The 20,961-nt window shown below is 44.6% G+C and overlaps 1 protein-coding gene across 1 annotated transcript in view; it reads right to left on the bottom strand.

Moving 5' to 3' along the window:
- LOC137655823 (protein MEMO1) overlaps nucleotides 1–20,961 on the bottom strand; it is a 69,001-nt gene that overhangs the window by 25,929 nt on the left and 22,111 nt on the right. The window contains exons 4-6 of the mRNA XM_068389995.1: nucleotides 6,731–6,843; nucleotides 2,571–2,682; nucleotides 787–892 (exon numbers count right to left, since the gene is read on the bottom strand). Coding sequence (XP_068246096.1) covers nucleotides 787–892; nucleotides 2,571–2,682; nucleotides 6,731–6,843 — 331 coding nt within the window. The remainder of the gene's footprint in view (nucleotides 1–786; nucleotides 893–2,570; nucleotides 2,683–6,730; nucleotides 6,844–20,961) is intronic.

Here is a 20,961-nt window from a genome sequence, read left to right as displayed (position 1 = left end):
GGCAAACAAAATGAAAAATGTAAAATAAACTTTTTACTTCGCTGTTGTCAGATAACATTACTGTATTAAACTACATATACCACCTTCAATACTAACCACTGTAACAGTCTCAAGAGAAAATTTTTGTATAATAGTTTGTTTTTCCTATAATATCAATATAAAATTGAAAAGATAATTGAATATTGTACTGTACATCACTTACACGAGACACAATATACAGTAAGGATATTTTATCCTGGATCCTTATTAATAAAATTACAGTATCATAAACCAGATTTACCATTTCAAAAATTATAAATGTTACCATAAAAAAAAAAATAAGAAAAAAAAAAAAGCCGGTAATCACGGTTATTACTGTTAACCCTTTTACCCCCGGGGTATTTGGAAATTTCCCACCCTTAACCCCCAGGGGGTTATTTTTTCCAAGCACATTTTGCAGTATATTTTATTTAAATTGCTCTAACAGCCTTAATTTTTGTCATAGAGAGGTCAGGTTGGTCTCATTCTCTTGGAAAATGCCTGAATTTTCTCAAAAAATTATCAAAAAATATGAAAAACTAATTTTTATAGCATTTTTTTGCAAGGACGTACCGGTACGTCCATGGGGGTAAAGGGATGGCTTTTGTGAAACGTACCAGTACGTCCTTTGGGGGTAAAAGGGTTAAAATCTTGACCAGAAAAATGAAATGGTATTGGATAATTTCACTGATTATAAACAATTGAAGATGTAAATAACAATTTCAACTATATGAAAATCATTTTACAAATCCTTCAGCATATACTTACTTGAGGATCCGCCAAATAAGGCGCTAGGATACGTCCGTAGAGAATTTCTCTCTCTGGTGTCAGGGATCCTACTAGGATGGGCACAATAGTAAAATTATCCCTGAAGCTGCAAATTAGAAGGAAAAAATTATTGAATTTAAGCTTATTTCAAAATAGTTTCTTCCAGAACTCTGAATCTCCTAAAAGCTACAGTAACTAGTCTGCTACCCAAAAGTAAAGAGATTTTTACAATAACAGATTTCAGTCAAACAAGATCAAATCCTTCAAGTAAGCAACAACTCCATGTAGGGTGCTATACCTGATAAGCAAAATGTATGCATAGAAACACTCAATAATGAAGTGTGAAGCAAAACAGGCTAATTCTGGATCATTCCCAATCCCACTTTATCAGATACTGCGCCTACAGTATAGCAACCTCCTGCTATGTAAACACACTTACAAAACTTTACCAAGCCAAGATTTGGAGTACGAAAACCAAGACTAACAACCGACCATGTTTCACTATGTTATTGTCCCAGATTTTTTATTTCTGGTACCACAAAGCTTACCTCATTCACTGCTGACACACTTCCTTCAACTACCAATCAACTAATGAGTAAATTTTGTCCATTCATCATTCACACTTTCAACTATGCATACATTCTACTCATCACACGTTTATTCATTGGTTACATGATGGCTGTAAATGACCAATAACTCTTTTATAAAAATAACAACCCAACATTACACATTTTGCTCAGTGCAGTACTTTACATGTCTTTTACTGAAAGAATGAGTTTATTGGATTGCTTGACCTACAAATTATTTATCATACATACATATACCTAGGCATTTCCCCCAATTTGGGGGGTAGCCGACATCAAACAAATGAAACAAAAAAAGGGGACCTCTCCTCTCTGTGTTCCTTCCAGCCTGACAAGGGACTCAACTGAGTTTGGCTGGTACTGCTAGGGGTGCCACAGCCCACCCTCCCCCGTTATCCACCACAGATGAAGCTTCATAACGCTGAATCTCCTACCTCCACGGTCTTCCAAGGCACCGGAGGAAGCAGCAGAGCCTACCGGAACTGCGTCACAATCACTCGCCATTCATTCCTATTTCTAGCACGCTCTCTTGCCTCTCTCACATCTATCCTCCTATCACCCAGAGATTCCTTCACTCCATCAATCCACCCAAACCTTGGCCTTCCTCTTGTACTTCTCCCATCAACTCTTGCATTCATCACCTTCTTTGGCAGACAGCCATTTTCCATTCTCTCAACATGGCCAAACCATCTCAACACATTCATATCCACTCTAGCTGCTAACCTATTTCTTACACCCATTCTCACCCTCACTACTTTGTTCCTAACCCTATCTACTCGAGATACACAAGCCATACTCCTTAGACACTTCATCTCAAATACATTCAATTTCTGTCTCTCCGTCACTTTCATTCCCCACAACTCCGATCCATACATCACAGTCGGTACAATCACTTTCTCATACAGAACTCTCTTTACATTCAAGCCCAACCCTCTATTTTTTACTACTCCCTTAACTGCCCCCAACACTTTATCATATGTTATGTATTACAGATTTTGAGTATCTTTGCATACAGTATACTAAACTGTGGAGTAGACTAGCATGTTAGTAGTTGTTCATGTACTCTATGAAAAATTTAAAAATCTATTTTGCTTTAGAATTAAAATTGATAACAAAAAATGATACTGTAGTCAACTTTATCCTTTAAGTCATCAATAATTCAATAAAATGAAAGATACTGATAAAAATAGTTTCACTTACTCTTCCATGACTTTCGCAACATACGGCAAATGCATTTCAATGCTGTGTTCATCTTCATCGGCAGAAACACTCATGGTCTCAAAATGCCCCGTGTGGTATAACTCATTGTACACTGGAGAAAAAAATATGCAGTAATAGTTAGGAAATTGCATTCTTTAATATGAAACAAATTTTTCCATACATACCTCATACCTATCAAACATACTGTAAATAAGTTTAATATTCATATATTAAACAATTCTGGGTTTATCTAGTCCTATTAAGTCAACAGTTGTATGTCTACACCATCTCCATCCTCCGGTGAGTTTCATTCACCTTCCATAACTTTTGTGTTAATGCAAAGCAGGAGGATTCACAGGTGAGCCTTCCTTATTCGACTTATGGCCTGAATGCTCCAATTTGTTTGTGCGAGCCTGCATGATCCAAAGAGCAGTTAGGGGCTGAAACCAGTTACAAACCTTTATGAGAAAAGTTTGATAAAGTGTTTTAGAAAAGCATGACTGAAAACACGATCAACTGAGGTCAGAAGGGTGGCAAAATGCAAGAGTGCTCCCAGAAGCATAAGCCAGGCTGGAAGGAAAGCGACTAGAAACAGAAATATTACTATAGAAAGCATGTTCAAAATAAAAATATCTAACACGTGCACATCAGAACCCTCTGAAAACAGAAGGCAAAAAGAGGTAAAAGCAGAAATTTAAATGGTAAATGCCCTAGGGAAAACAATGTAACTGGTGGAAGCATACTAGGGACTTTGACCATGAGTAATAAGAAGCACTGCAGCTGGAAAAGCAACAAGCACCATATGAACAAGAAGAGCCAAGAAAATAAGGAGAGTAACATGGAATTTAGTCTGTGTGGAGAAGAAAGCAGAATCCTCTGGAGACAGCGAGCACCTTTAAAGTGACTGCAGATGCTCATCCCAAAAAGAACAAGAAATCAGAGAAGCCAGAATATCCTCCGATAAACAGTGAGGGATTTACTTCAACTGCTGGTGAAAAAAAGTAAAACAAATTCCCATAGGTTATTCTCAGGAACAAAAGCCAAAGCAACAATAGACGAGGTAGGTTTTGTGAGACTTACCACAAAGAGGGTGGGAGGAAGAATGAAAGTGCCATTTAAAGTGCAGAGCTCATTAACCAAAGAAGAGTCAACTATTTCGGGAGGGACACTTAAGTCATTGCTGAGGAATGAGAGGTCAAAAAGATGGACATGATGCTAAATGAAAATGGGCCAGAACACCTTCAGTATTGTTTTCTGATGAGACAGAAAGACAGCTGACTGGTAAAATCAAATCAAATCAAATCAGATTAACAGAATTGACCTTACAGGCAGCACGAGACTCTTATACTTCTCCAGAGACTCTGGGGTTAATAACACTTGTTCACTTTGAGAAGTACGTCACTACACCTGACCGCTGGTCAAGCTTAGAGACTGCGTGGATGGAGGCCATGGCAGACGATCCATTACTGTCAACTCATAGGCCAAGAAGGCATTGCTTTCTTCCATTGAATCTCTATGATGGGTTAATCTGAAGGTGGTGATGCCACAAGCTTGCATAGAGCCTTCTCTGCCTTTAGAGTGGAGGGGTACATGATCTTATTTGACTGGTTAGAAGTGATAGATTTCTCAGATTTATGAATTTGGTCATCAAATCTGACTAAGGCATCTCCAGGGATGGCTGATCAATTCGTGAGGTTCTCCCCTCAGGTGTAGCCATGGTTGCTTCCCCCCAAACCCTTGCACTCACAAATGAGTACAATGGCGTTCGCAAAGGAATATTGACTTGGGATTGTCGGCTTCCGTCAACACCAGTCCAAGGTTCAGTATCCTAAGGGCAGATGAATCCTGAGCACCCTTATAATCAGCCAGGGTAGAGAGTGCATTAGGCTGCTCCAGAGATTCTTTCCCCCCAGGAATACGATCGTTCTGTCCTAAGGACAGAATCAGTAATCTAATTGCGGGCTGAAGGTCAGGGATGGCCAACAACAGCAGGAGAAGAATCCCTGACATCTATCACAGCAGAGATGGAAAGATTAGCTCGCATTCTTTCCTCACTTCATTGAAACAGGAGGATGGCCAAGAACAAGTGCCTTGGGGCATGGGGAGAAGGTCCCTCTGCACCCCAATCACGGTCTTACATTGTACACAAGCTCGCAATCACAACTTTGAGATGTGTCATCCTCTCAATTGGTTCTACCAAAGTATTGCAAGTTGAGGGATTAGCAGGAGTTCATCATCTATTTAGGAATGGTGCCTCCATCAGCTGGGGAACAGAAAGTGTCCGCCTGGCTACCAGGGTGGCAGGAAAACCCGAACCTGGGGTACGGTGGCTTGTTGGACAAGGTAATAGCCCCAGGCCTGGGAACTGGCATCAGGGGGACAAAAAACAGGGCTGGGAATCAATCAGGTGTCATCCACGCTCTTAAAAGGTATTTGATGTTGAAAGAAATCCTTTCCTTATGACTGGAACAGGCCTTTCCAGAGTTTTTTTAACTCTATTTCTTCTCTTTAGTTTTCTCTACCCCAAAAGTAGTCAGTTTCTGTGTAGGAAGTAAAAACTAAGACAGAAAGACAAGTCAGAGGAGGAAAAAGAACCCTTATGTTTCTTCCCTTTTCCCAACCATCCGTTCTGGCTCTGCAAGCAGAGGGGTCGAGATCTGAGTGACCATCGATGATCCCACTCCCGCGAGGGTAGAGACCACATGGGTTGCTCAAAAAGGAACTACAACACTGATGAACACTGTCGAGGGTGAAGGGGGTTGTGTAATCAAAGGGGCCCACAACACATACACAAGTTGGGTTATAGTCACAGAGGGAGGGTTGTTATAGGGGCCCAGACCTCAATGTACAATGTTGCAATCCTTTTGGACCTGGGGGGGCCACTGCTGGGAATGTCACTAGGGTCACTGACACATCAACTACACCTTCACCCTTGACATCACCACAGGAGACAATGTCATTGGGGACACCAAGGGAGAAGAATCCTTAGCTACCATCTCCCTCAAGGTCATAGAGGACCTACCTGAAATACCTAGGGAGGAAAAGCCTTTCTTGGGTCAAATTCGTCGTCGGCAGTCTGAACAGTAAAAGAAGATCCTTCAACTTCCGATGGGATGCGGTGAACACTGGAGGGAATACCACACACCACCATAACCTGAAAATCCCACTCACATAGCTCTGAGGGATCCTTGCTAATGACACATAGTCAGTGTCTTTGAAATTTGTGAGACAAGCCCTCGAAAAGGCTCAGATACTTTAACCCCCTCAAGGTCTACGCCTGTTACTGAACAGAAGTCCACAGTCTACACTTGACACAGCAATGGTTACAAAAACTTATGACCCCTACAAGAAGCACAGAGAGCAAGTGGATGTATAGCTGGTTTAGCTATAAACCACTTGCAAAGTGCATCTTTTCCCCAAGTAAGAATTTCATGTTTTACATCCATTATCACAACCAAATGCCAGCATTCCCTTTCTGTAAGAAAAAGATAGATGATAAAGTTTGTTAAGGTCACAACAGTAAGGTTATACTTGTACCAGCTGAAAACAAAAGTGAAGAGCTTTCAGCAGTTGGGAGGGGTGCACTCACCACCTCTTATTAACTGCTGTACATTATTAACTAATTCAACGTCCGTTCCAGCTCCGATGAAGACATGATCCCCATTTTAAAGGACAGCAGTCTCAGTTCAAAGGAGACTACATTTAAAAATAACATGACAAAGTAAAAATACTTACTGAAGCTCAATTTTTGCTATTCCTTCATGACAAAAAGAACTTCATTTCATATCTTTACCTTAAAAGGTGTTATTTTTCTGACAGATCTCTGCTGAATATAAATAAGCAATCTCTATCATAACGATTCAGCAACATATATATCTCAATGAAAATATTGACAAGATTTTACCACAAACAGTATGTAACGTTACACTACAGTACCTAACAGGCTTACTATACCAATGAATTAAATCAAGTTGAATTGAATAAAACTCTTTATAATGCACAAGAATAACTTTTGCCTTCAGTTTGATTTTTTGGCAGAAGCTGATTACTACACTTCTCACATACATACTAGGAAAAACTTCTCAAGACACAAAATGTAGAACAAAAGAAAAAAGAAAAAACCCATACACCTCTTCATTTGTCAGCTAAGAAAAACTTACCTTGCTGGTCTACAATTAAGTCATACAATGGCGTCCTATATTTCGTTAAAGAGGACAGGGCACATCCTGACAAGCGTACATGATGCGAAGGACCCAATATAAAAACTCTTTTTCTGTTAGGAAAAACAAAATATCTGTTGTAATTCGAAGTAACAAAGTCAAGTAGCTTAAAACACACTACAACTTAATTTAAGCAAAACTACATTAGCCTGACATGAATATTCTGTCAAAATGAAGTGAATTCCTAACATAAACATATACTTCATGGCTCATAAATCTATTCTCTATTTTACTGTATCGAGAAAAATGTTCCCTATCAATTCATCCTTATCGTTTTCTATTGTGCATTCTGAATACTCCTATGATAATATCAAGCAAATTAGAGAAAACAGCATAAAAACAGATGTAAAGAAATATTATCATACAGCATGTTTGTCATGGCCAAACTATGAATGGTGCAGCTAAAAAGCTATCCAATCCTTAAAATAACAGTCATATGCATTTGTAAAATTTGAAAAAAATTATTTCTTTTATGATAGAAAACAATATCCAAATAAAGACAAAACTGAACTATATAACTACCTCAAATGGAAGGTGTAATACTACAAATTTTATAAAATTTGTATTTTTCCTAGCTATACAAACCCGATTTATTTAATGGGCGTTACTACAAGGTTTGAGTGGATGGATGGAGTGAAGGAAGCTCTGGGTGATAGGAGGATAGATGTGAGAGAGGCAAGAGAGCGTGCTAGAAATAGGAATGAATGGCGAGCGATTGTGACGCAGTTCCGGTAGGCCCTGCTTCTTCCTCCGGTGCCTTAGATGACCGCGGAGGTAGCAGCAGTAGGGGATTCAGCATTATGAAGCTTCATCTGTGGTGGATAATGTGGGAGGGTGGGCTGTGGCACCCTAGCAGTACCAGCTGAATTCGGTTGAGTCCCTTGTTAGGCTGGGAGGAACGTAGAGAGTAGAGGTCCCCTTTTTTGTTTTGTTTCATTTGTTGATGTCGGCTACCCCCCAAAATTGGGGGAAGTGCCTTGGTATATGTATGTATGTATGTATGTATGTACTAATGGTTCTGTTTTCTAAGGCCAGACAATCAAAGAGAAATCGGTAGCTTGTGTCTTGCTATGCTGCTGGGCAGCTACTGTGCATGACAGGCTACGCTTGTCTCACTTGTCTCAAATGTCTAGTCACAACACTCTTCTGGTTAAAGACTTGTAGTTTATTCCTATGGATACAAAGTTGTGAGTCATGGAGAGTCTTCCTTAGGTGGGAGGAAGTCTCTGTGCTGTAGGAGGTCTGCCCTTTACCCCAAGATACAATTACTATAGTAATAGAAGGAGATCAAAGTGAATTATTTGAGAAAAGTGCAGCTGGGTCTTATGAGGCAAGGACTTCTGTCCTATCCCAAAAAACTTTACCAGAGTGAAGTGATATGAACATCAAGTGCCTTGTAATATTAATATATGTAATATATCAGTCAACAAACAGAAGGCATTCTTACCTGCATTAGGGAGATTTTAAGTGAGCAATTTGAGTTAGATCAAAATTGCTATTCCCCTTTATACTCATAAGCATCCTTATAATGCAGAGTAACTGATGTCTAGGATAGAAGTTACTTGTCCCATGAGAGCTTAAATTATACTACAGTATTTGTTGTGCCACAACAATGGGTTCTAAAGAAAAGGTGTCTAATGACCTATGTGGGCAATCTTAAAAGTTGTGGTCCGTAAAAGTGGTTTGTCTCTTTCAGACTCATGCTTTTAGGACTTGACCGACCGAGTGGTTTTAGCGGAACGTTAGTGTTACAGCAAGCCGCCCACATATATCACATGCTCGAGGGAGGGCCCTTGGAAACGCTTCCCCTGTGGACTTGGAGGCTATCGTGATGATTTCTCTCAACGAAAAAGAGATGGTGTTTCTGGAAACCTTTTTGAATGGCCTGTGCTCACAAACAAATTGGAGATTCTGGGTCTGAGATACTGCATCCTTTTTAGATACCCGGTATATACGTAGTGCTCTTACAGGACATAGTAACATGTCATCCAGGTCATCAGTTACCTATTTGAGAGACAACATCATGAAAGAGTTAAATCTGATATCATTATTAACTGGATTTTGGGTTTTGGCCACCAGTTCTGGAACTAAAGACAGATAGTTCTTTCCACCCTTTGGAATGTGAAACAATGTGAGACATACCATGCAGTTCACTCACTCTCTCCTAGCTGAGGATAAGGCAAGGAGGAGGAACATTTCCAGGGTAAGGTCTGTCAAAAACTTTATGCATAGGTTCATACAGGGCTTTCTAATTTAAGGTCCATAGGACCGTAGTCACACATGGGGGGGGGGTGTTAAGTTCTCTAGGAGGACAAGACTACTTGAAACTCCTCATCAATGCTGAGAGTTCAAAATATCTGAGAGATCCAGTCTTTTCAATTTGAGTACTGTACTTTGCTCAAGGCTGAGCGTTAGCCTTTCACTGCAGTGACTGAAAGGGCCTCTTGTTTCTTAGGAACACTAAATAGTCTGCAATCAGGGGAATAGTGACCTCGAGTTGAGCAATATTTCCACTATGACATCAATCACAGATTTTCCACTTTGTCTGGTAAACTGCTGTGGAAGACTTTCAGAGGTATCTGGAAGCTCTTCGCAGTTGGTCTTGTATAGCCTTTCTTTCAGAGGAGATGCTAGATAGTCTCCAACTGTGAAGGGACAGGCAATGTACTGCATCGTGGAATTTTCTTATTTGAGGTTGGCGTAGTAGGTTTCGACATTCTGGAAGCTCCCCTGGTATTTCCATGAGAAGTTCCAGCAGGTCTGAATACCACTACGCTGCTAGCCACCTTGGAGCCACTAGCGTTACTCGGACTCCCTTGGATGTTCTGATTCTGTTCAACATTTGACGAATTAAACAGAACGGTGGGAAGGCATAAAAGTCTAGACCATCCCACGGGTGTTGAAATGCATCTTTCATTACTGCAGCTTGGTCTGGGACTGGAGAGCAATACACTGCCACTAGAGGAAGCAAAGACCATTCTGAACCAATTGTCGTCCCTCGACAGCTCAGATGGTATGCAATGACATTTCTCTTCCTGGGGATATACTTCGCCAAGAGCGAGAGATCACCTAGAAATGTGACCACTTGAGAATATCCACTCCTAAGTTACATTGCAGGAGAGAGGCTATGCTTTCTTATTTGAATATGTATGTCACTATTGTGGAGTTGTCGCTCATAAAAACCACAGTGACCTGTTAGTCTTTGCGAAGTGGAGTAACGCTAGTTGTGCTGGTTTCAATTCTAGGAACTTTATATGGAAGCTCTTGTCTTCCTCTGACAATAGGCGTACCATCCCTGGTGAGACGCATCTGTGAACAGTGCGAACTATGGGGGAGGATCCTGGAGGGGTGTTCCCGCTAAAAGAATCTTCTCCTTCAGCCACCACAGGAGGTCTGATATCACCTCTTGAGGTACTTGTAGCTGGGTTACAGGATAGTCTGAGACTTGGGACCACTGGGTCTTCAGAGCCCACTGCATCGAGCGCAGATGCAATCTTCCAGGGGGACGAGTTTCTCAAACAAGGAGAGGTGACCTAACAACTTTTGCCCCATCCGGCCAGGCAAGAGCTCCCCTTTCAAGAAATTTGCTGCCAAAGCCCTGAACCTTGCCACTCTATCTGCAGCAGGAAAGGCCTTGGCTTGCACTGAGTCTATGTCCATGCTCAGATACCTGAGGGATTGATTGGGGTGAGGCTGGACTTCTCAAGGTTCAGCTGGATCAATAACTCCTTGCACATATCTAGTAACAGGTCTCTGAGCAGGAGAGTCGGAAATTTCACCAAGAGAAGCCAGTCATCTGAGCATCTCATGAGCTTGATGCCCATGGCATGAACCCAGGCTGAGACAAGTTACAAAGATTATTGAAGACCTGAAGGGCTGTAGACAGGCCAAAGCACAGCACCTTAAACTGGGGCAGTTTGTCTCGAAAGGGAACCCTTAGTTACTTCCTCAGGGCAGGATGGATAGGGACCTGAAAGACAGCATCTTTCATGTCTATGGTCAGAAGTTAGTCGTTCTTCCTGATGGCCAGGAGAACGGAGGATGGAGTCCCCATCTTGAACCGTGTCTGCAAAATGGAGAGGTTCAGGAGGTCTAAGACGGGTCTCCAACCTCCTGTCAGTCTCTCTACCAGGACAGATAGACATAGCACACACTTGTTTCGCATTCATTCTGTAATAAAAATCAAAAAGCGATTAAACAAAGTAACGAAAACTGGAGCCCAGTGACTAACATCTGAGCGGCCAGAAGACGAGTGTGATATTGACCATGAATAACAGTTCACCAACCAGGTTCGAGGGAAGCTGGGGCAACCCTATCAGGCTGCCAGATCCTTGATAATTCTTCAACTGGCTATGACTAGCTTTGCCAGAAGTATGACAAATTCGAAGATAATTTGTATTTTTCCTAACCATACAAACCTTAGCTATTTACATTGGGTTTACCTTTTAGCGCAGCTGAAATGACGACCCAATAGTTTTAACGAGGGTTAATTACCCCTGCGCTAGTTAGCGGGGGGTAGGGAAGGGAGCTTGCTACCCCTAGCCCCCCACACACCGGTGACTTGCTTTACTTCACTTAGAGGTAGGTCTTGACTTGGGGGTCAGGGATGGCGGGCACATATGTGTAAATAGCTAAGGTTTGTATGGTTAGGAAAAATACAAATTATCTTCGAATTTGTCATTTGTTCCGTAACCGAAATACAAACCACGCTATCTACATTGGGTGACTTACCCCTTAGGAAGGGTGGAAAGTCCCCAGCCTTACTGACTTCGGCTTGCCCATGGGCTCGATCCCTCAGTGAGCAGCACTAGAGAGAGGGAGCCCCTGTACCTCACAAGTTCCTAGCATCGCTAGGAACGAGTGGCCTACATAAGCAGTGTGTGGAGGAGAGTGTGACTCGTCCTATGAAGTTGACCTTGAGACCTTCAGATAGGAATTCTAGGATAGGACGTTCCCAATACCACCTCGTCAGGGTATGGGAGACGCAACAGTACTAAGCTTAATACTAGGAGCACAAAGAAGCATGGGTTACCTGCAGAGGTCGAGGTCAGCTATGCGAGGACCAGGATGCTGCTTCCCCAAGAGAGGGGAGAATGAAGAAAGAAGTAAGGGTCAGACATACTCTTTCATTCACGCAGACTAAGACTGGGTAACAACGCCCTCAACCTACTGCTACTTGTCCAAAAAGGAGCCTGAGGTTAGACCAGCTGTTGTGCAGCCACCTCAGGGCCGATAGAAAACGTATCGAGGCTCCTGTGGGTCACGTCTTGCAGGTAGTGGGCTGTGAAGGTCGTTTGACGCTTCCAGACACCAGCTTGAAGTACCTGCGTCACAGAGAAGTTTCTCTTGAAGGCCAGGGATGTAGCAATACCCCTGACATCGTGGGCCCGAGGGCGACGTGACGGAAAAGGGTCAGGACTCAGGGCATGGTGAATAACCCTTCGAATCCAACCTGAGATGGTGTTCCTGGTGACCCTCCTCTTAGTCCTGCCTGTGCTCACAAACAAAGCTCGCACTTGAGGATGGACTGCAACCGTTCTCTTCAAGTAGTGCCTCAGACACCTCACTGGACATAGTAGCAGCTGGTCTGGGTCGCTTGTTACAGAACGGAGACTCGCGATCCTGAAAGAGTCGAACCGAGGATCCGGCACTCCAGGATTCTGAGTCTTGGCAACAAACTCAGGGACGAACCTGAACGTTACCTCCCCCCATCCCCTTGAATGGGCGATGTCATACGAGAGACCATGAAGTTCACTAACCCGCTTGGCCGAAGCCAAAGCGAGTAGGAAAGCCGTCTTCCAAGACAGGTGGCGATCGGAGGCCTGGAGTAATGGCTTGAAGGGAGATCTCTTAAGAGACCTGAGGACTCGAACCACGTTCCAAGGAGGAGGTCTCACTTCCGACTGGGGGCAGGTAAGCTCATAGCTACATATGAGTAAAGAGAGTTCTAGCGATGAAGAAATATCCACGCCCTTCAGTCTGAAGGCCAAGCTTAAGGCTGAGCGATAGCCTTTCACTGCCGAGACAGAAAGGCGCATTTCTTCCCGCAGATAAACGAGGAAGTCCGCTATTGCTGGAATAGTGGCATCGAGTGGAGAGATACCCCTTCCACGACACCAACCACAAAAGACTCTCCACTTTGCTTGGTAGACTCCCTCAGAGGACCTTCGCAGGTGCCGAGACATTCTCTCCGCAACCTGTTGCGAAAAGCCTCTCTCCGCGAGGAGACGCTGGATAGTCTCCAGGGTGATGCCGAAGCGAGGCTACGGCCCTGTGAGGGACGCCGGAGTGGGGTTGTCTGAGAAGCTCGTGTCGTGGAGGAAGCTCCCTCGGGAGCTCCGTCAGGAGCTGCAGAAGGTCCGGAAACCATTTCGCGTGATGCCATAGCGGAGCTACCAGAGTCATCGAACAGTTGACCGATAGTCTGGTCCTGTTGAGCACCCTTCTCATCAGACAGAACGGTGGGGAGGCGTACACGTCGATGTTGTCCCACCGTTGCTGGAAAGCATCTTGCCAGAGTGCCTTGGGGTCCGGGACTGGGGAGCAGTACAGAGGCAGCTTGAAGTTCAAAGCTGTCGCAAACAAGTCCACAGTCGGGGAACCCCACAAAGTCAGGACTTTGTTGGCTATCTGAGGATCCAAAGACCACTTGGTACTCACTATCTGCGGGGCCCTGCTCAGACTGTCGGCGAGCACATTCCTCTTGCCAGGAATGAAGCGAGCTGATAGTGTTATCGAGTGGGTTTCGGTCCACCTCAGAGTCTCTACTGCAAGATGGGATAGCTACTGCAAAAAAGTGCCTCCCTGCTTGTTGATATAAGCCACTACCGTGGTGTTGTCGCTCATCACCACCACGGAGTGACCCACCAGGGATCGTTGGAACTGCTGAAAAGCCAGAAAGACGGCCTTCAATTCTAGCAGGTTGATGTGTAGGCACTTTTCTGATTCTGACCAAAGGCCTGAGGCCCTCTGGTTCAGAACGTGCGCCCCCCACCATTCTTTTGACGCGTCCGAAAACAGAGTCAATTCCGGGGGGAGGACGAGAAGACTCACTCCCTTCCGCAGGTTCTCGTCGACCAGCCACCACCGCAAGTCCATCTGTTCCAGAGACCCCATTGGGATCAGAATGTCCGGGGAATCGGATCCTTGATTCCACCGGGACTTGAGCCACCATTGAAGGGATCTCATCCTGAGGCGGCTGTTTGGAACTAGACGGGCCAGGGAGGATATGTGACCTAAGAGACGCAACCACGATTGGGTGGGGAGTTCTTCTCGCCTGAGGAAGGGTTCCGCCACCCTCCTCAGTCTTGCTATCCGGTCGTCTGATGGAAAGGCTTTGTGGAGATTGGTGTCTATTAGCATGCCTAGATAAACCAGTCGTTGGGACGGCTGCAGGGAGGACTTCTCGAGGTTTACCATGATCCCCAGATCCTGACAAAGATCCAGAAGCCTGTCTCGGTGCCGAAGAAGGGTCGACTCCCAGTCTGCTAGGATCAGGCAATCGTCCAGATAACGAAGGAGATGAATGCCGTTCCTGTGCGCCCAAGATGAAATCAGGGTGAACACTCTGGTGAACACCTGAGGAGCTGTGGAGAGACCGAAACACAGCACCTTGAACTGGTAGATCTTGTCGTCTAGGCAAAATCTCAGGTACTTCCTGGAAGACGGATGGATTGGGATCTGGAAGTACGCGTCCTTTAGATCCAGTGTGCACATGAAGTCTTGTGGTCTCACCGCAAGTCTGACCGTGTCTGCTGTCTCCATGCTGAACCGGGTTTGCTTGACAAACCTGTTCAGAGCTAAGAGGTCGATGACGGGTCTCCAGCCTCCATTAGCCTTCTTTACAAGAAAGAGTCGACTGAAGAAGCCTGGGGAGCCGTCGACGACCTCCTGGAGAGCACCCTTCTCGAGCATGGTCTCGACTTCGGCCTGAAGGGCCAGCCCCTTTGCCGATCCCGTGGCATAGGAGCTCAACGACACTGGATTCGCTGTCAGGGGAGGTTGAGATGTTGTGAACGGGACGCGATAGCCTTGGCCGATCACTGAGACCGTCCAAGCATCGGCCCCGTGTTGCTGCCACCTGCGGACGCAACGCTGAAGGCATCCCCCCACAGGTGGACACGCAGGGGGACTGCCACCCCTAGGGCTTGCGGCCGCCACCCCTAGGAGTCTTGCCTCCCCTGGAGGACTTACCGCCCCTCTTGACCTTGGCTGGAAAGGGCTGGGGCTTAGACACCACCTTCTTAACTGCCGGTGCCTGCTTTGGAGCCTTACGAGGCTGTTGCTGCTGTTGTGGCGGGGCTGGAGGCTTATAGGGCCGAGTTGTAAGAGCCCTATGGAGGAGGGAGTCCGTGCTGGATTTCCTCCACCTCTCAGCCGTTCGCTCCATGTCTTGAGGCTCAAACAGGTTCTCCCCCAGAAGGGAAGCATGTCGGAGCCTACACACATCCACGGCGGGGACCTTCGGATGGAATCTCTCGGACACAGCATCGCGACGCTTCAACACCGAGTTGGCCCACAGGGTGGTAACCTGGTGCGCCAAAAATTCGATGGAGCGGGTTCCCGAGAGCAAGAAGGTCTTCAGGGCCTTCCTATTGGTCTCCTTGGACAAGTCCTCCGATCGCAATAGGATGCCCAGAGATCCTAGCCAAAAGTCCAGCCACGAAGCGGCCTGCATGGCACACTTAGCGACCTTCTCGTGGCTAAGGATCTCTGCCGCCGAGAACGACACCTGCCGGGCAGAGAGCTTCTCAAGGGGAACTCCCTTCGCCAGCTCCTCCACAGAGTGATGGAGAGGAAGAGTGAGGTTGGGCTCACTCAGGATCTAAAAATACCTCCTCTGCTGAAGACGAGGAGGAGGGATGAGCTTGTTCCCGGCAGTGGAACAACTGGAGGAGGCAAGAAGTGCGAGCTGAGCGTTGGCCCTAGCTCTGGCACTCTTCAGACCCCGAGACCAGGGCAGAGCCGCACTGGTCTTCGGGGCCTTCCAAACGTCAAACACTTCATCCAAGATCGTGTCTTTGCCTTCACGGGGGGCGATGACTGGATCCATAAGCCCGTTAAGTTGCCTTATCAGGCTTAGGACCTGCCAGAAGGCATGTTCGGATTCCTGCTGTTCTCCTCCCTGCGGGCTGGCAGCTAAGTCTCCTGCCCCAGGGATCTCTTCCTGGGGTGAAACGTGGACATTCCCCCGGGTAGTAGTGGGTTCCTGGCGAATCCTTGAAGAGGATTCAGGGACGGTCTTGGAGTCCTTGGATTCCCTCCTGGGAGGGATACAGGATCCCAACAAAGAGGTTCGAGGGGCCCCTTCCTCACGAGATGATTCTCCTCCATGAAGCGAAGTCTCCCCCCTTGGTGCCGAGGGGAAGACTACCGCCCCACTGGACTCACCTGAGGACGGAAAGGCCTCGTCCACGGGAGAAGGAGAAAGCACTCGGGCAGGAGAAGGGGCCTTCGCGATCGACCTCTTGGGAACCAACTTCACCCTGGGGGAAGTCACCACGAAGTCCACTCCTCTCTTTCTCTTCAGCGTAGGAGAGACAGCCATTGGTTTGTTACCCTGGTCGGCGAGTGCTGGTTTCATAACCCTCACTAACGCCCACGCCAGAGGACCAAACCAATTCTGTTGCTCCAAGGACACAGTCCGAAATCCTCGCTAAAGGGAAAGGGATTGGGCGATCCTTTGGAGTGGACACCACAGTACCTGCCTGAAAAGAAGGTGGGGAAGAATGATGTACTAACCTCTCCTCAGTAGTATCCTTGTCCTGCACTACCAACCTGTGTTTGGGTGGAGGCGATCCCTAGCGTTGTCTAGGAACACGCGTTCCTGCTGCTACCACCGGCTGCGGAATTCGCCGCGAACGATGGTCGCGCGGAAGCGCGGGCGAGCGATCGCGCAAGTGGATGATCGCGCGGGCGCGCAGGCGAGTGGGCGCGAGGGTGGGCAGGTGAATGAGCGCGTGTCCGAGGCGGCGAACGCATGCGTTGGCGCGACGGCGAGGAAACGCGCTGCCGCGTGGGTGAGGAAGACCGCTGGCGATGTGGATCAACAGGCGATCGGAGATGATTGATTGATTGATTGAAAGTTTTCTGGCATCCTGACATCTAAGGTCATTGACGCCGATACCATTTACTGTATATGAAAATTAAAAGAGAATTCGATTAAAACCATAAAAATTAAGAAGTCATTAAAATAGTTAAATAGTTTTCAGAAGACCTGCTTCTGAAATAAATCTAAAAATTCCGCTCGCATAGTAAGACACATCATGTCCAAGAATCTTGGCAAGGATAAACCTGCCATCCTCACCTTGAGCCTCAAACAGATATCTATTTCTTAAGTTAGTAAAATTAGGGCATTCGGTCAACAAATGCCTCACTGTTAAAGGTACTAAGCAGTCCTCGCAATACGGTTGGTGTTGGCCCTTCAGCAGAAACTCGTGTGTCAACCGTGTGTGACCAATACGGAGACGACAAAGAGTCGTCTCCCATTTTCGGGGAATCATGTTATACCTCCAAGGTGATATGATATTTGTTACTTCCCTCATTTTATTGCCGTCTTGACTGTCCCAGTGCTGTTGCCATTTATCACAAACCAATTTCTTGATGTAAGGTAGGAGATCGTTACATGGAATGGGATACCTCCTTGGTAACAACTCGGATGCCGCATTCTTCGCCAGTATATCTGCCTTCTCATTCCCAGACACACCTACATGTGCTGGAACCCAACAAAATCGAACAGTTATACCTTTCCGTCCAATAATAAAAAGCCATTCTAAAATCTTTAAAACTAGAGGGTTACTAGAATTAAAAACTTCTAAAGCTTGAAGAACACTCCTTGCATCACTAAAAATTGTAAAATTACCCTCCTTTTCCAAAGCTATTTTCTCAATAGCGGTTAATATGCCATACAGTTCGGCAGTAAATATGGAAGCTGTTAGAGGAAGTGCACCTCTACAATTAAAATCATTACTATGTACTCCAAATCCAACGCCAGCATCAGATTTGGAGCCATCAGTATATATAAAAGTCGATCCCCTATGTTCTTCGACATGTTCCATAAAAAGAGACCTGGATTCTAAGTCAGTCATATTCTTCTTAACTCCAATAAAGTATTTACAAAAAGATATGTCAGGTAATTTCCATGGAGGCGTTGATGATACCTTGAATGGAAGTACCTTATTTCTAATTATATCCAGACTATTTAAAAATCGTTTCACCCGAAAGCCATAAGGTTGAGGAGATTTTGGGTGCAACTCAAAGTATGATGCGTGTCTTACAAGGCTTGCAGTCTGAAAGGCTAGAGAGCTAGGGAGTCTTTGCAATCTAAACCAATACCGACGAATGGAAGACATTCGGTAAAGGTCTAGAGGTAACTCTTCAGCATCAACAAGGAGACTTGGGATAGGCGAGGTTTTAAAAGCTCCAGTAGATAATCTAATACCTGCATGATGTATCGAGTCTAATATTTTTAACCGGCTTGGGGTGGCTGAAGAATATACCTCACAACCATAACTAATTTTGGAAAAAATCAAGGCCTTGTATAATTTTAAAATAGTATTGCGGTCTGCCCCCCATGATGTATGGAACAATACTTTTAAGATATTCAGAGCTTCAACACATTTAGCTTTTAGCGCTTTTAGGTGAGAAACCCATGTAAGTCTACAGTCAAATATCAAACCTAAAAATTTGGTTTCCGATACACATGGTATCCGTTGACCTTTAATGTATATATCCGGGTCTGGATGTACTCCCCGGATACGACAAAAATGGACAATGGTAGTTTTACTTGTCGAGAACTTAAATCCATTCATGTCAGCCCACTGGATAATTTTATCAATAGAGAGTTGGATTTTTCTCTCAACCATTGCCATTCTAGTGCCAGCAAATGATATTGAGAGATCATCCACAAATAGTGTTGAGAGAACATCCTGGGGAATGGCTGAGGATATCCCATTAATTGCTAGTGCAAAAAGGGTTACACTCAGCACACTACCCTGAGGAACTCCTTCTTCCTGGCACTTACTCTCTGATAGAGTTTCCCCCACTCTCACTTGAAAAACTCTACGTGAAAGAAATGCCTGAATAAATAGTGGCAGCTCTCCTCTCAATCCCAATTCATGAATGGTTTTAAGAATACCATATCTCCATGTGGTATCATATGCCTTTTCAAGGTCAAAAAATACTGTAACATGGTGCTGTTTGGAAGCAAAGGCTTCACAAATAGAAGACTTAAGTCGTATCAACACATCAGTCGTTGAGTGCATTTTTCGGAATCCACATTGAATCGGTGATAAAATACCTTTCTTTTCAAGGTACCATATCAGCCTTGCATTGACCATCTTCTCCATAATTTTACATAAACAAGATGTCAATGCAATAGGACGATAGTTTGCTGCTAAAAACTTGTCTTTACCGGGTTTTAAAAAGGCTAAAATAATGGCTAGTTCCCAAACACTTGGGTAACTATGATCATGCCATATTCTATTAATAATGCTTAAAATAAATAGCTTTGTATTAAAATGTACATGTTTAATCATTGCATATGGAATTCCATCGGGTCCAGGGGCTGTATCGTTGCAATGAGCAAGTGCGGAATCAAATTCTCTTTCAGTGAAAGGAGAATTATACGACTCTTCCCTTCTTGTTGCAAAATTTAAAATTTTATTTTCTTCAGTGCTCCTATACTGGTGACCAGGGGCTCCTTCACACTTGCTGGATACATTTGAAAAATGATTAGCCAAGGCATTGCTAACTTCATTTGCTTCAGTTACATACTGGCCATTCACCTTCAACACTGGTGGTGGGTTGGGGGTGAATTTGCCAGCTATCTTTTTTACTTTCCTCCACACAGAAGATGGTGGTGTTCTACTGTTAATGGAGGAAACAAAAGACATCCATGACTGGCGCCTTGCTTCTTTCATGGCACGACGGAACTGTGCTCTACATTTCTTGTACATAATTAAATTCTCATCAGTTCGGAGTCTACGCAATCGTGTTAGAGATCTTCTTGTGGCTCTGTGGAGTGCAGTTAGTTCTGAAGACCACCACGGGACTGGTCGTCGTTTGAATAACCCTGTTGTTTTGGGAATTGAATTGACTCCTGCTGTATGAAGAGTTCCATTCAGCAGGTCTATAGCATCATCAATACTTTCAAACTGTTCTGCTCTCCCTTCGATTTCACTTAGCTCGGAAAATTTAACCCAGTCTGCCTTGTCTAGATTCCAACGTGGCGATCTTTGCAAAGGTGGACCCTTGTTGGTGTTTATAATGATTGGTGCATGATCACTAGTATGCCAATCATCTAATGTCCTCCAATCAAAATCAAGAAGGCAGTTAGAGCTTGCAATTGAAAGGTCAATGCATGACAAAGTACCTGTCTGAACATGAAAGTGTGTGGGCTCTCCTGTATTAAGGAGCCCCACATCCTCATTCTCCACAATTGATGAGATAATATTGCCCCTTGTGTTGGCCAAAACATCACCCCATAAAGGATGTCTACCATTCATATCTCCCAGTAAGAGAAAAGGTTGAGGGAGTTGTTGAATAACTTCTGCTAAATCATCATATAAAATATCATCATTTGGAGGTAAGTACAGAGAGCATATTGTATATTTTCTCCCTATATCAATTTGTACAACAACTGCCTGCAGGGTTGTACGTATAGACATGGGTATTTGGGGAACATCTCGACGAATGTACATGAGACTTCCGCCATGGCTCCCTGCTTGTTGATTATATGGTGTTCTATAGCTAACATACTCTCGAGGACTAGGAGTGTTAGAATCAAGCATACTTTCCTGTAGACATACTATTATGGGGGAATGCTCATGAATTAGGAGCTTAAGTTCTTCATATTTCGCCCTCAAACCCTGACAGTTCCATTGCAAAATGGAGGAGAAAACTATGGATTATTTCTGGAAGACGTCTTGGGTGAGGTCTTCCCATTAGCAGTTTTTAATTTAACATTATTACTTGTAGGTTTCTTCAGAGATGGTCTTGTTATGTTGGGTTTTACGTTGGAGTTTTTCTTTGTATCTTTTTTATATATTTGTTGAGGGGGATGGTGGACCTCAACTTGAATTTCTGATTTATTTAAATTGTCTTCTGGTTGATCGCCAACATCAACAGACAAAACATCATATTTATTTGATGTCATAATTCTAGTATTTCTT

The sequence above is a fragment of the Palaemon carinicauda genome, chromosome 16, assembly GCF_036898095.1.
Source record: "Palaemon carinicauda isolate YSFRI2023 chromosome 16, ASM3689809v2, whole genome shotgun sequence".
Lineage (NCBI taxonomy): Eukaryota > Metazoa > Arthropoda > Malacostraca > Decapoda > Palaemonidae > Palaemon > Palaemon carinicauda.
Note: the sequence above shows the minus strand (reverse complement) of the source record. Positions and strands in the feature narration are given on the sequence as shown.